The sequence below is a fragment of the Dipodomys spectabilis genome, unplaced genomic scaffold (genome assembly GCF_019054845.1).
Source record: "Dipodomys spectabilis isolate Male_0828 unplaced genomic scaffold, ASM1905484v1 ptg000321l, whole genome shotgun sequence".
In the NCBI taxonomy this organism is placed as follows: domain Eukaryota; kingdom Metazoa; phylum Chordata; class Mammalia; order Rodentia; family Heteromyidae; genus Dipodomys; species Dipodomys spectabilis.
Window position 1 is genome coordinate 854,185 of NW_024870998.1, and position 10,892 is coordinate 865,076.

General features: G+C 59.4%; 1 protein-coding gene across 1 annotated transcript; it reads left to right on the plus strand.

Annotated features, from left to right (window-relative positions):
* The first annotated feature begins 262 nt into the window (after window positions 1-262).
* On the plus strand, window positions 263-10,829 carry Rab17 (RAB17, member RAS oncogene family). The gene is made up of 6 exons (XM_042702335.1): window positions 263-410; window positions 3,436-3,592; window positions 5,852-6,003; window positions 6,425-6,550; window positions 9,808-9,901; window positions 10,083-10,829. Exons 2-6 carry the CDS (start codon window positions 3,439-3,441, stop codon window positions 10,193-10,195), a joined length of 639 nt encoding a protein of 212 aa, XP_042558269.1. The 5' UTR covers window positions 263-410; window positions 3,436-3,438; the 3' UTR covers window positions 10,196-10,829.
* Window positions 10,830-10,892: the final 63 nt, after the last annotated feature.

Genomic DNA, 10,892 nt, shown 5'->3' on the forward strand with positions numbered 1-10,892 from the left:
CAGGGATGTTTGGACAAATCGTTAGTTCATTAGGTCACATCGAGACACAGTCCTGTGCCCAGCACGGCTGGGGTTTCTAGCACTGTAAGGGTGGAGGAGGAGCCATGTGGTCACACCGAGGTGACACCCGGAACAAAGCTGAAACTCGGGGCGCAGCTGGGGAAGGCACAGGCAGGGCAGGAATGTCACTTGGGCCTGTACCTGCCAGGTGAACATGTGATCACATGGCCTTTGCCCTGAAGCTTTCAGGAAGGGACGAGGCCTGGCCTGGATCTGGGCACCTTCAGCCGAGGCGTCTCTTGTTTTCCTTTTCACTGCTCTGGGCAGAGTGTTCTAGACCCACAGCTGCTGTCCAGCCTACTCTGTGTGGAGGAAGGAGGGAGAGAGACAGTGCGGGCCACTGGGGACCGGTGAGTCATTGTTCAAACTTCTGTGTGCTCTGCAGAGTCTCTGAGTGTTTGTACACATTCGTGTCTATGTTTGCGTGCATACATGTTTGCACTTCTGTCTGCATTTGTGTGGCAGCGCATCTGGCTTCTGCAGGTGTCACTTGTGTATTTGTGAAGTGGGGCAGGACTCCCCGAGCTGGCTAGCTCATATTCCTGGAAGGAGATCCATTTTGCTTTTTCCTTCCGGAAACTTCCAAAGGCCTAGAGCAAAAACTTGCCTCTGGGAGGACATAGATACTGCGCCCCTCCCCCCAAGAATCTACTTCAAACCACATCAAAATTGCTCAGTTAATATCCATTGGTGATGACTTGAAAGTTGTCAGGTTATTCTCATAAAACTCCTACATTTCCCCCCTGCCTTAAACAGTCCCATTGTTTTAAAAGCAATGGAGGGGTGGAAAAAGCTTCTGCTGGGGGGCGCGCCGTCCACACCGACCCTGCTCCACCCAGGTCACTTTGAGGGGCTCTCCTTACGTGTTTTCTTTTGGCGGGAGCTGAAGAAGCCGAGAAGATTAGAAGAGAAGTCCTAGTGATGAGACTCAGTTCTGAGTCCTTTGGCCTTGGGAGGGGCTTCCAGTAACCCTCTCCTGAATCCGACTGTCCAGGCTCTGCCGACCTCGCTTGCGGCCTCCTCTTAGAGCGGAGAACTCCCTCTGGGGCTTAACGGGCGCCTGCAACCCAGCGTCACACAAGTCCCATGAGAACATAGTTACTCGTGGAGAAAAACAGCTTAAACCGGTGAAAAAAAATCACACGAGGGAGGGAAATGGGTCAGCAAGTGGGGACTGTTGTAGAACTCTCACGAGGGCGCCCAACTTGGTGTGGAAGCTGTGTGCCCCGGGGATGCCGTGGCAGCCTGTTCTGGCTCTCAGCTCAGTGTGTTTGCATTGGTGGAGCTGCCTGGGCTGGAGGAGCTCTGCCTTGGCTTCCATGAGAGCTCCGTGCAGCTGCGGGAGAGGTGCAGGGCATGACCACCGTGATCCCGTCCAGAGGGTTCGGAGGGCTGGGGCAGGGTGGAATCACAGCGGTGTCGGGAAGCCCCTGGGAGCCTGCTGGAGTCCCGGCCCTCCTCCACAAGCCCTGGGTGTGATTAGCATGGAAGCCTCAGGATAGACACTGAAATGTGGCCACTTATGGCTTCTGGCTAAACCATTTTCTCCTCCCTCCCTCCCTCCCTCCCTCCCTCTCTCCTTTCCTTCCCCCCTTGCTTCCCTCCTTCCCTCCTTCCCTCCCTCCTTCCTTCCTTCCTTCCTTTCTTCCCAGCTGCTTTCCTTCCTTCCTTCCTTCCCAACTGCTTGCCTTCCTGCCTTTTATGCTGGAACTGGGGCTTAAACTCAGGGACTGGGTGCTGTTCTTTAGCTTTTTCTCTGAAGGCTGTGGCACTATACCCCTTGATCCATTTCCTTATTTTAGTGGCCAATTGGAGATAAAAGTCTCTTTAGTCCTGGCTGACTTCCAACTGTGATCCTCAGATCTCAGCCTCCTGAGTAGCTAGCTAGGATTACAGGCGTGAGCCACCGGCACCTAGCTAAGCCATTTTCTTATTCAAGCAGGTGATGCTTATTGAACAGCTCCTCTAAGCTCAATGAATGCAGTGCTTGCACTTGCTAGTGGTTATAGCAGTGAGAGAGGGCACTATAAAACCATTACATGAAATGACATCAAATCCAAAGGAGATGCTTTCAATCAGAAGGGGTTCTGAGCCAGGCACCGGTGGCTCATGCCTGTAATCCTAGCTACTCAGGAGGCTGAGATCTGAGGATCGCAGTTCAAAGCCAGCCAGGGCAGAAAAGACCACGAGACTCCTATCTCCAATAAACCACTAGAAAACCAGAAGTGGCGCTATGGCTCAAGTGGTAGAGCGCTCGCCTTGAGCCGAAGAGCTGAGGGACAGCGCCCAGGCCCTGAGTTCAGAGTTCAAACCCCATGACCAACCAAAAAAAAAAAAAAAAAGAAGAGGCTCTGGGGTAGCAGTGCTTCATTTCATTGACTTCTACAGTGAGTGTCCACAAGGGCTGCGTGTGTACGGGCGGCAACTGGGAGACCACATGGGAGGCTGTTGATGACCAGCTTGAGGGAGAGGGGAGACCCAGAGCTTCACTGCACAGCCATCCTCCCCCCCAGCCCCCCTTCCCCGCCCCCCTCCCCCCTCCCCCCCGCTTGACAGTGGAGTTGATGATGGTCCCTTGGGAACAGGACTTGGCTGACGGCCTCTAGGCCTGGCTGACTTCTGAAGGGGATTTTCTGGGTGTCCATTGTATGTCTGACTCTTACCTTGGAGCTTAGTTTTCAGGCTCCTTTGAGTCCCGTGCGGCCGGGGCTCATGGGCAGAGGAGAGGGGTCTGGCCTCTGGGCAGGCTGCGGGTCTGTGGAGACCAGAAGTTCAAGGAGAGCTGGGCAGAGCGGGGCGGCTGCCAGGACTGGCTCCTGAGCGGGTCCCAGGCCCCTTGACAGAGCAGCTCTTACCCAAGCATCCCGCATACTTTTCTTTCTTTTTATGGGAGCCATACCTCAGCCCTATTTCTGCTGGTTATCTTCTGAAACAGAGCCTGGTTTCCTGCCCAGACCCGTGCGTGGACCGTCATCCTCCGGTTTTTCACTTCCTTCCGTAGCTGGGATGACAGGTGCCCGACCCAGGCCTCATAGTGTCTGTGGGGATGGTGTCTCCCAGGCTTCTCCGCCGAGGCTGGCCTCAAATGACAATCTTCCCGATCTCAGCCTCCTGAGAAGCCAGGATGAGAGGCAGACAACCGGCACGTGCCACGTGCACACAGCACCTCCTTTTTCCTGCAGCAGATAAAATAGATTATGTTCACGCCAGCCGCCCGCTGGCAGGGGCCGGCTGGGCACCGGTGCGGCCTGCCCGCCCAGGCCTCTGTGCCCACCTTGCGCTACATGCGCTCGCTGCAGTGCCCAGGGGCAGCCGGGCGGGGGGGGGCGCTCCGCAGACCCCCCAACCTGCCCCCATCTGCTCTGGTTTACGCAGGTCATGGCACAGGTGGACAGCCCCCGGCCCAGTGCTGCCTCCGGCCAGCCTCACGTGTCCAAGCTGGTCCTCCTAGGAAGTGGCTCTGTGGGCAAGTCCAGCCTGGCCCTCCGGTTCGTGAAGCAGGATTTCAAGAACGTCCTGCCGACTGTGGGATGTAAGTGGAGGGCAGGGCAAGGCTCCTGCGTGGGGTGGGCGGCCCCGGTCAGCTGTGGGGAGACCGGGACTCCCTGCCTCCATCTCTGCCAGATGATGGGGTCTGGCCCTGGGCAGCCCCAGGCAGCCCCAGGGAGGAAAGGTCTGCAGGGAGGGAGGGGAGGAGTGTGGACCTGCCACCTGCACGCCACTGGCCCACGGCTGGATTACCCCACCCACTGGGCGTGGCGGTCAGAGGGACCGGCAGGCGGGACCGGCAGGCGGGAGCACAGTCAGCCTGTGGCACCCTCACTTCCGGCTCCCGCGTGCTCTGAGCTGCGCCTGAAGCCCTGAGCACAGGCTGGCACGTCGCGTGTTGTACACCTTGTTCTTGGTGACGATTTTTACAAAGGATGAGCAGCAGGGACAGGCTTGGAGGAGTCTTCCGATATGCATTTGAATGAAGAGCTAGCAGGGCGGCTCTCCATATGATGTGAGGGCAGCGTTGCCCCAGCGGCCGTTAATTCTAATTCTGACCGTCAGCACCCGCTGGGGTGCTTGCTCCCCAATGGAAGACCCTGCGGCATTCAGAAGCCTGGCCAAGGAGAGGCAGCTGCTTGATGCATCGCTTAGGGTTGGGGTGAGTGGGACAGGAGAGCCCTCTGGAGGAAGCTCTGCTGAGCACGGAGGAGGAAGGGACCCCACAGCCTCTCACAACAGGGGAGGGTGTCAAGCGGTCACCAGCCCGGAGGACGGTTTGTCCCAATGGTGCTCACGTGCCCAGTGGGATGACACACTTGGACTCTTGGTGGCTTGGGACGGGAGGATCTGGAGGACTGTAGTTGGAGGCTATTCCAGGAGAGACAGTTCTCCTCCCTACCCCCATCTTAACCAGGACAAGTCTGGGAATAGCGGCGTGTGCTTGTCTTCTCAGCCGCTTGGGAAGGACACATTGGTAGATGGTAGGCAGGTGTGGGGAAAACGTGGGGCTCCAGTCCCCTGCAAGACCAGCTCTGACCAGGGCTGCCCAGGCCCCTGGAAGCCTCGCCGAGTGGGGACAGGGTCGGCCTCTCCTTCAGAGCCTCCTGCCACACCTTCATTCTAGACCTCTTCCCTTTAGAACGGAAGAAGTAATTGTCTCTTCTTAGAAGCCATTCCGTTTGTGGTTGTTTGTTACAGCAGTGCCAAGATGCTTGGACAGTCCTTGGAGGAGAAATTATAATTAAAAAAAATTTTGGGCTGGGAAGGTGGCTCAGTGGTTGAGCGCTTGCCTTGCATGCCTGAGGCCCTGGGTTCGATTCCTCACCGCCACATAAGCAAAAAGAAAAAAGCCAGAAGTGGCGCTGTGGCTCAAGTGGTAGAGCACTAGCCTTGAGCTGAAGAGCTGAGGGATAGCGCCTAGGCCCAGAGCTCAGGCCTCATGACCGGACCCCCCATTTTTTTTTTTTTTTTTGGTGTAGGGCCTGAACTCTGGGCCTGGACACTGTCCCTCAGCTCTTCAGCTCAAGGCTAGCCCTCTACCCCTTGAGCCACCGCTCCACTTCCAGCTTTTGGCGGGTTCAGTGGAGATAAGAATCTCGTGGACTTCCCTGCCCAGTCTGGCTTTGAGCTGTGATCCTCAGATCTCAGCCTCCTGAGTAGCTAGGATGACAGGAGTGAGTCACTGGCGCCCAGCTTGATCCATGACTCTATAAAGGGCCAAGGCAGAGGGATGTGAGCTGACTGAGCATGAGCAGATCCAAGCAAGGGTAGAGTGCCGGGTTCGGGCAGATGATCCCCAGAAAAGGCACACCGAGCCCACGGCCCACAGCCATGCAGCACCCGGGCACTCGGAGGCCTCAGGAAGTCAGCAGCAGGGGTTCAGTGGGGGAGGCGGTAGGAGGGGTGGCGGTGGCCACGATGGGTGGAGAGCCGTTGATGTGGTCACCGGGCCTCTTGGCAGGCCCACAGCCGGGTGGCCAGAGGCCGGGGATACCAAGGCAGCTGTGGGGCTCCCCCAGTGCGGCCGCCATCTGGAAGCCACAGAGGCCTCCAGACCTCGGCATCGGAGGCCCCTCCTGCGTGCCTTTCAACGTCCCTTCTGCCCCCACCCACTGGGGACCCAGAGAGAGCATGGCTGACCGCTGAATCCAGACGCCCCATCTAATGGAGGAGGCTCCGCCTAGCCTCCCGGGCCGCCCGTGGCTGGCTGTGTCCGACTGGCTTGCTGAGCCGTGGATGGACACCTCCCCCCTCCCCCGCCCCTCCCTCCCCTCCCCGCACCCTCCGTCCCCCATTCCAGGTGCGTTCTTCACGAAGGTGGTGGATGTGGGCGCCTCCTCCCTGAAGCTTGAGATCTGGGACACGGCTGGCCAGGAGAAGTACCACAGCGTCTGCCATCTTTACTTCAGGGGTGCCAACGCTGCGCTTTTGGTCTACGACATTACCCAGAAGGTAGGGGTAGCACACAGGCATGGTGGCCTTGCAGGTTTCCTAGCTCACAGCATGACCACATCAGCACGGGCAGACGGCTCTGTGAGCCGCTCACCACCTCCAGGAAGCCCTCCCTGACAGCCCCACGCTGTTTCATTCTGCTCCTGAACAATTGTGCAGGGGCCCCGCCCGCGGCCCTGCCCTCTGCCCCATCAGTGCCAGAATGCCACCCCACCCTCCCGCACACCCACCGCCTCCCTCAGGCCTCTAGTTTCCTGGGACCCCACTTTGCTGCCAGCTTCATAGAAGCCCCTGGGGTGGCGCAGGCCTGGCCGGCAGCCACAGAGGCCCAGAGCGCCGCCTACAGGCCTGGCCGTGCCATTCTGCCCGGCACAGGGCACAAGGCCGTGCCTGAGCCTCTGACTGCCCCGCTCTCTTCTAGGATTCCTTCCACCGGGCCCAGCAGTGGCTGTCGGAGCTGGAGAAGGAGTTCTCCCCAGGGGAGGTTGTGGTGATGCTGGTTGGAAACAAGACAGACCTCGGAGAGGAGCGGGAGGTGACGGCACAGGTACGGCGCTGGGGCCGGCCGGCCTGGGGGGCCTGGAGGCCTTGGCACGCGGCGTGCCCGCCTGCACACCTCAGGCCCGTGCCCACACCCATCCACACATTGCCACCCGCACGTCCACACACACAGGCGCAGCTCAGCACACGTTCACTCCCACACGCACACTCAAATTGACGCTCGAATGCACACGTTCTGAGCTCACACATGCTCACACCCAACTCATGCTTACACTGTGCCTTCACGCGTGCCGTCCACTTAGTTTCTCCTTTGGGCCAAAGAATTGTGGTTTTACCTGGAGGGTGCGGCCAGGGCGGGTCCTGTGGGGAGAGCCGGGGCCGCTCATGCCTCTGCTGCAGGAATGGGGTCCCGTACTCTGGGCTACCCCATCCCATTCAGGCTAACGCGGGTTTCCAACGGATGATTGATCTCAGGCCCTGTGACTGAGTTTCCCCGTCTTCTTGGCTGGGAACTGGGTAAAGAATAGAATGAAGCCGTTGCTCTGTGAAATGAGATACAACATGGTAAACACTGCAGAGACAGATAGAGGACTGTGGGGTGGAAATGGGTGGGGACTTCCAGTGTGCTGGGCGAGGGTGTTTGTGTGTGTGTGTGTGTGTGTGTGTGTGTGCACATGTGTGCGCGTGCACGCATGCACAAGAGGCATGTACACAGCCCTGTGTGGGAGGGTCCTACATATATGTGTAGTTGTATGTATCTAGTTAGTCACACGTGACTGTTGTGTGCATAGTATGTGTGTGTAGGTGTGTGTAGTGCTGAGGTGCACATGGGTGCATGTGTGTGTGCAAGGCTGGTCTCAGGGCAGGCTCCTGGCTGGGGTTGATGGGACAGCAGGCTGGAGGTGGAGCTCCTGTTGCAGGCAGGGCTGGCCTGCGCCTGAGAGTGCAGAAGGCAGAGCGTCACTAGGAAAGCCGTGTGGGCTCAGGAAGCAGCGTGCCCAGAGTGTGGCATTAGGATCGGGGTTCAGCCGGGGCGCTCTGGCTCACACTTCAGTCCTGGCTACTCCAGAGGCTGAGATCTGAGGATTGCAGCTCAAAGCCAGCCTGAGCAGGAAAGTTTGGGAGACTCTCATCTCCAATTAACCACCAAAATGTCAGAAGAGGAACTGTGACTCAAGTGGTAGAGCGCCAGCCTTGAGTGAAAAAGCGCAGGGACAGAGGCCAAGCCCAGAGTTCAGGCTTCAAGACTGGTGTGTGTGTGCACATGTGTGTGCACATGGATGGTCATCAGGATACAATAGTGTTTGGAGTCTGGGGGCTGTTGCATGTGCATACACACACATACACTCACACACACATGGATGGTCATCTGGAGACAGTAGTGTGTTTGTGTCTGGGGGCTGGTGTATGTGCATGCACACACATGCTCATGCATGCACGCATGGATGGTCATCTAGAGACAGTAGTGTGTTTGGTGTCTGGGGGCTGGTGCATGTGCGTGCGCGCGCGTGCACACACACATGGATGGTCGTCTGGAGACAGTAGTGTGTTTGGTGTCTGGGGGCTGGTGCATGCGCGTGCACACACACACATGAATGGTTGTCTGGAGACAGTAGTGTGTTTGGTGTCTGGGGGCTGGTGCATGCCCGTGCACATACACACACGGATGGTTGTCTGGAGACAGTAGTGTGTTTGGTGTCTGGGGGCTGGTGCATGCGCGTGCACGCACGTGCGCACACACACACACACGGATGGTCATCTGGAGACAGTAGTGTGTTTGTCTAGGGGACTGGGACTAGGGTCAGGAGCCGATGGAGACGCAGGGTGAGTGCGAGCAGCCCAGTGGCGAGCTGGGAGGGAGGCCCGAGCCAGCAGCTTGGTTTGGCTGCTTTGGTGGCAGCCTCTGCTGGCTCAGCTTCCCGGCACGGAGGCAGTCCTGGACGGTGACAGGTGGCCTGTGGCAGGGGCTTTTGGTGGCTTGGGCCCCGTGGGAGCAGCCACCGCAGGCCTGGACCACTCACCATCTCCAGGGCTCCCCTGCGGGTCCCTATTCCTGCTCCCACTGTGCCTGGCCCCGGGAGGGAGGCCGGGGGGGCGGGGCTGGCTGCACGAGGTGCATGGTGGGAGCATGCTGCCCCTGAGCCATGTCCGGCTAGCGAGCGGTGCACTGCCACCTGGCTGAGTGTATGCTTTAAACTAAGGTTGTCATCGCAAACCTGCTGCAAAGGCGGCGCAGCAGTCCCGGTGTGCTCACCTTCCGGTGTGCTCACCTTGTGGCTTCTCCGCCCCAACACAGAAGCACATGGACTGGACACCCCCGCCCGCATGCTGCCCCACCACACATCTCCCCAGCGCCAGGGGCTCCCGCCAGCCCCCCCCCCCCAGCTCCCACCCTTCCGTCTGCTCCTCTCACCTCCTCCCTCCTCCGAGGGGCTCTGCGCCTATTACTGCAGAATTGATTGACAAACCAATATCTGGGCACCGGGGTGCTCACACAGCAGGGGAGAGGTGCCAGGGACCCCACTCCAAAGACCACTCAGGAGACAGCCTGGCAGGGCACAGGTGGAAAGAGACGCAGCCATCTCTGGTGGGGGAGGTGACAGGCAGGCTGTGTGGATCTGAGGGGTCTGGAGGGGGACAGGGAGCCGGGAGCATCCGCGAGGGGCCTGGAGGCACGCCCGGCCCCGCCCTGGCTGTCTGCGGGTGCACCGGCTGGCACCAGCATGTAGGAGTGACGTCATGATGTGGGGACCACCTGGCAGGGTGGGGAGTGAGAAGAGAGGGAGGGGGGGAATAGAACCACTGACTGCCAGAGGCCCTGGCTCTGGTGGGCTGCGGGAGCCCCGCTTCATGGAGACCCAATGGGAGACCCCCAGTCCCTGGCTCCCTGGCTTCCGGGTCATGTTTGCAAATGTGTGGAGTTCTAGTCTCTGTACAACCTTCATTGCTCCATTCAGACCTGACGGTGCGGGAAAGCAGGGCGCCTCTGCCCCCCACCCCCCGCTCTCCCTGTCCTCCCCTCCCCTCCCCTTCTCTCCACTTCCCTTCCTTCTTCTCTCTCTCTCTCTCCTCTTCCCTCCTTTTTCTTCTTTCCCCATGCCCCTCCCCTCCTTTCCCCTTCTTCGGATGGATGTTTGGTTTTGGTACCCCTCACCCTCACCCCTGCATCTCCGTCATCTTCTCTCCTCCGCTCCATCCCTGCCCTGGGTGGGTGGCCTCAGCTGGGGCAGGGCCGTGTCTGGGTCTGGGTCAGAGGTCATCTGGGGCCCAGAACTTGCAGGTGACCCTGGGTCTTTCCCTCAGGAAGGGAAAGAATTTGCTGAGAGCAAGAGGCTGCTCTTCATGGAAACTTCGGCCAAAGCGGACTACCAGGTGTCCGAGGCCTTCGCGGCGGTGGGTGAGTGGCCGCCAGGGAGGGGTGTGGCGGTGGCCAGGCCACCCTCCCTGGGACCCTTCTGGTGTCCCTGGGCTGGGAGAAGGAGGAGAGGCGCAGAGCCCTGGCTTTAAGGCTCTTGACACTGCTGGGAGCGCCCGATTCGGGGACCCCCTTCCCAACAGCACTCTTCCCTCTTCCACAGCCCAGGAGCTCCTGCAGAGACAAAAAGCTGGGAACAGCGCCCCCCTGCGGGGGGGTGAAGCAGTGGATTTGAACTCTGGGCCTGCCAGGCAGGTCAAGTGCTGTGCCCACTAGAAGTGGGCACTCCAGGAGAAAGGGGGAGGGACACTCCTGACCCAGCAGGGCCCCAGAGCATCTCCCGCCTCGGCTGTGGCTCTGGGATGAACTTTGACTGTCTGTCTGTCCATCTGGATTCACTTGATGATGGTTGGGTTCAAACCACAGAGGTGTTTGGAAAGTGGCCATGTCTCTTTGCCATGTCTCACGGCCTGGGGAACCATCAGGGAGGGGCCGGCGACACAAGGCTGTCCACCACACGCCGCCGGAGCCGCACCCCGCTAGGCTCCCTGGCCGCTGCCTTGCCACCAACACTAGAGAGACCGGAGAGCAAGGACCAGAGGAGCTGCCACGCGACATGAGCAGAGGGGGTCTGGGGGGAGGTGTCCGCCCGGGGCTGGGCTGGGCTGGTCCTGGAGGGGGCAGCGCTGGGCCCAGTGCGGCTGGGTCCCAGCGAGGTTGCTCAAGGAGGCAGATTCTAATGGGGCACCAGGGGTTCTGGGGCCAGAACTCCTCCTCTGGGGTGCAGCCCCTCCCCTCCCACCGGGGTGCAGCCTTGTTTCCGTCCAGTGATGTGAAGACCTGGATGTTTGTCCTGTGATGGAAGTCGAGCCATGGGTGCGTCTTCTAACAATTAAACGGTCTCTGACCACGTGGCTGATTTTTTGAGGTGTGTATGTGTGTGTGTTTGGGGGGTGGTGTGCAGTGTGGCCTG

Coding starts and splice junctions, on each gene's coding strand:
- Rab17 (XM_042702335.1), top strand. CDS start 3,439: ATGGCACAGGTGGACAGCCCCCGGCCCAGTGCTGCCTCCGGCCAGCCT. Junction 6,551..9,807: donor AGCGGGAGGTGACGGCACAG/GTACGGCGCTGG, acceptor TCTTTCCCTCAG/GAAGGGAAAGAATTTGCTGA. Junction 9,902..10,082: donor CGAGGCCTTCGCGGCGGTGG/GTGAGTGGCCGC, acceptor CCTCTTCCACAG/CCCAGGAGCTCCTGCAGAGA.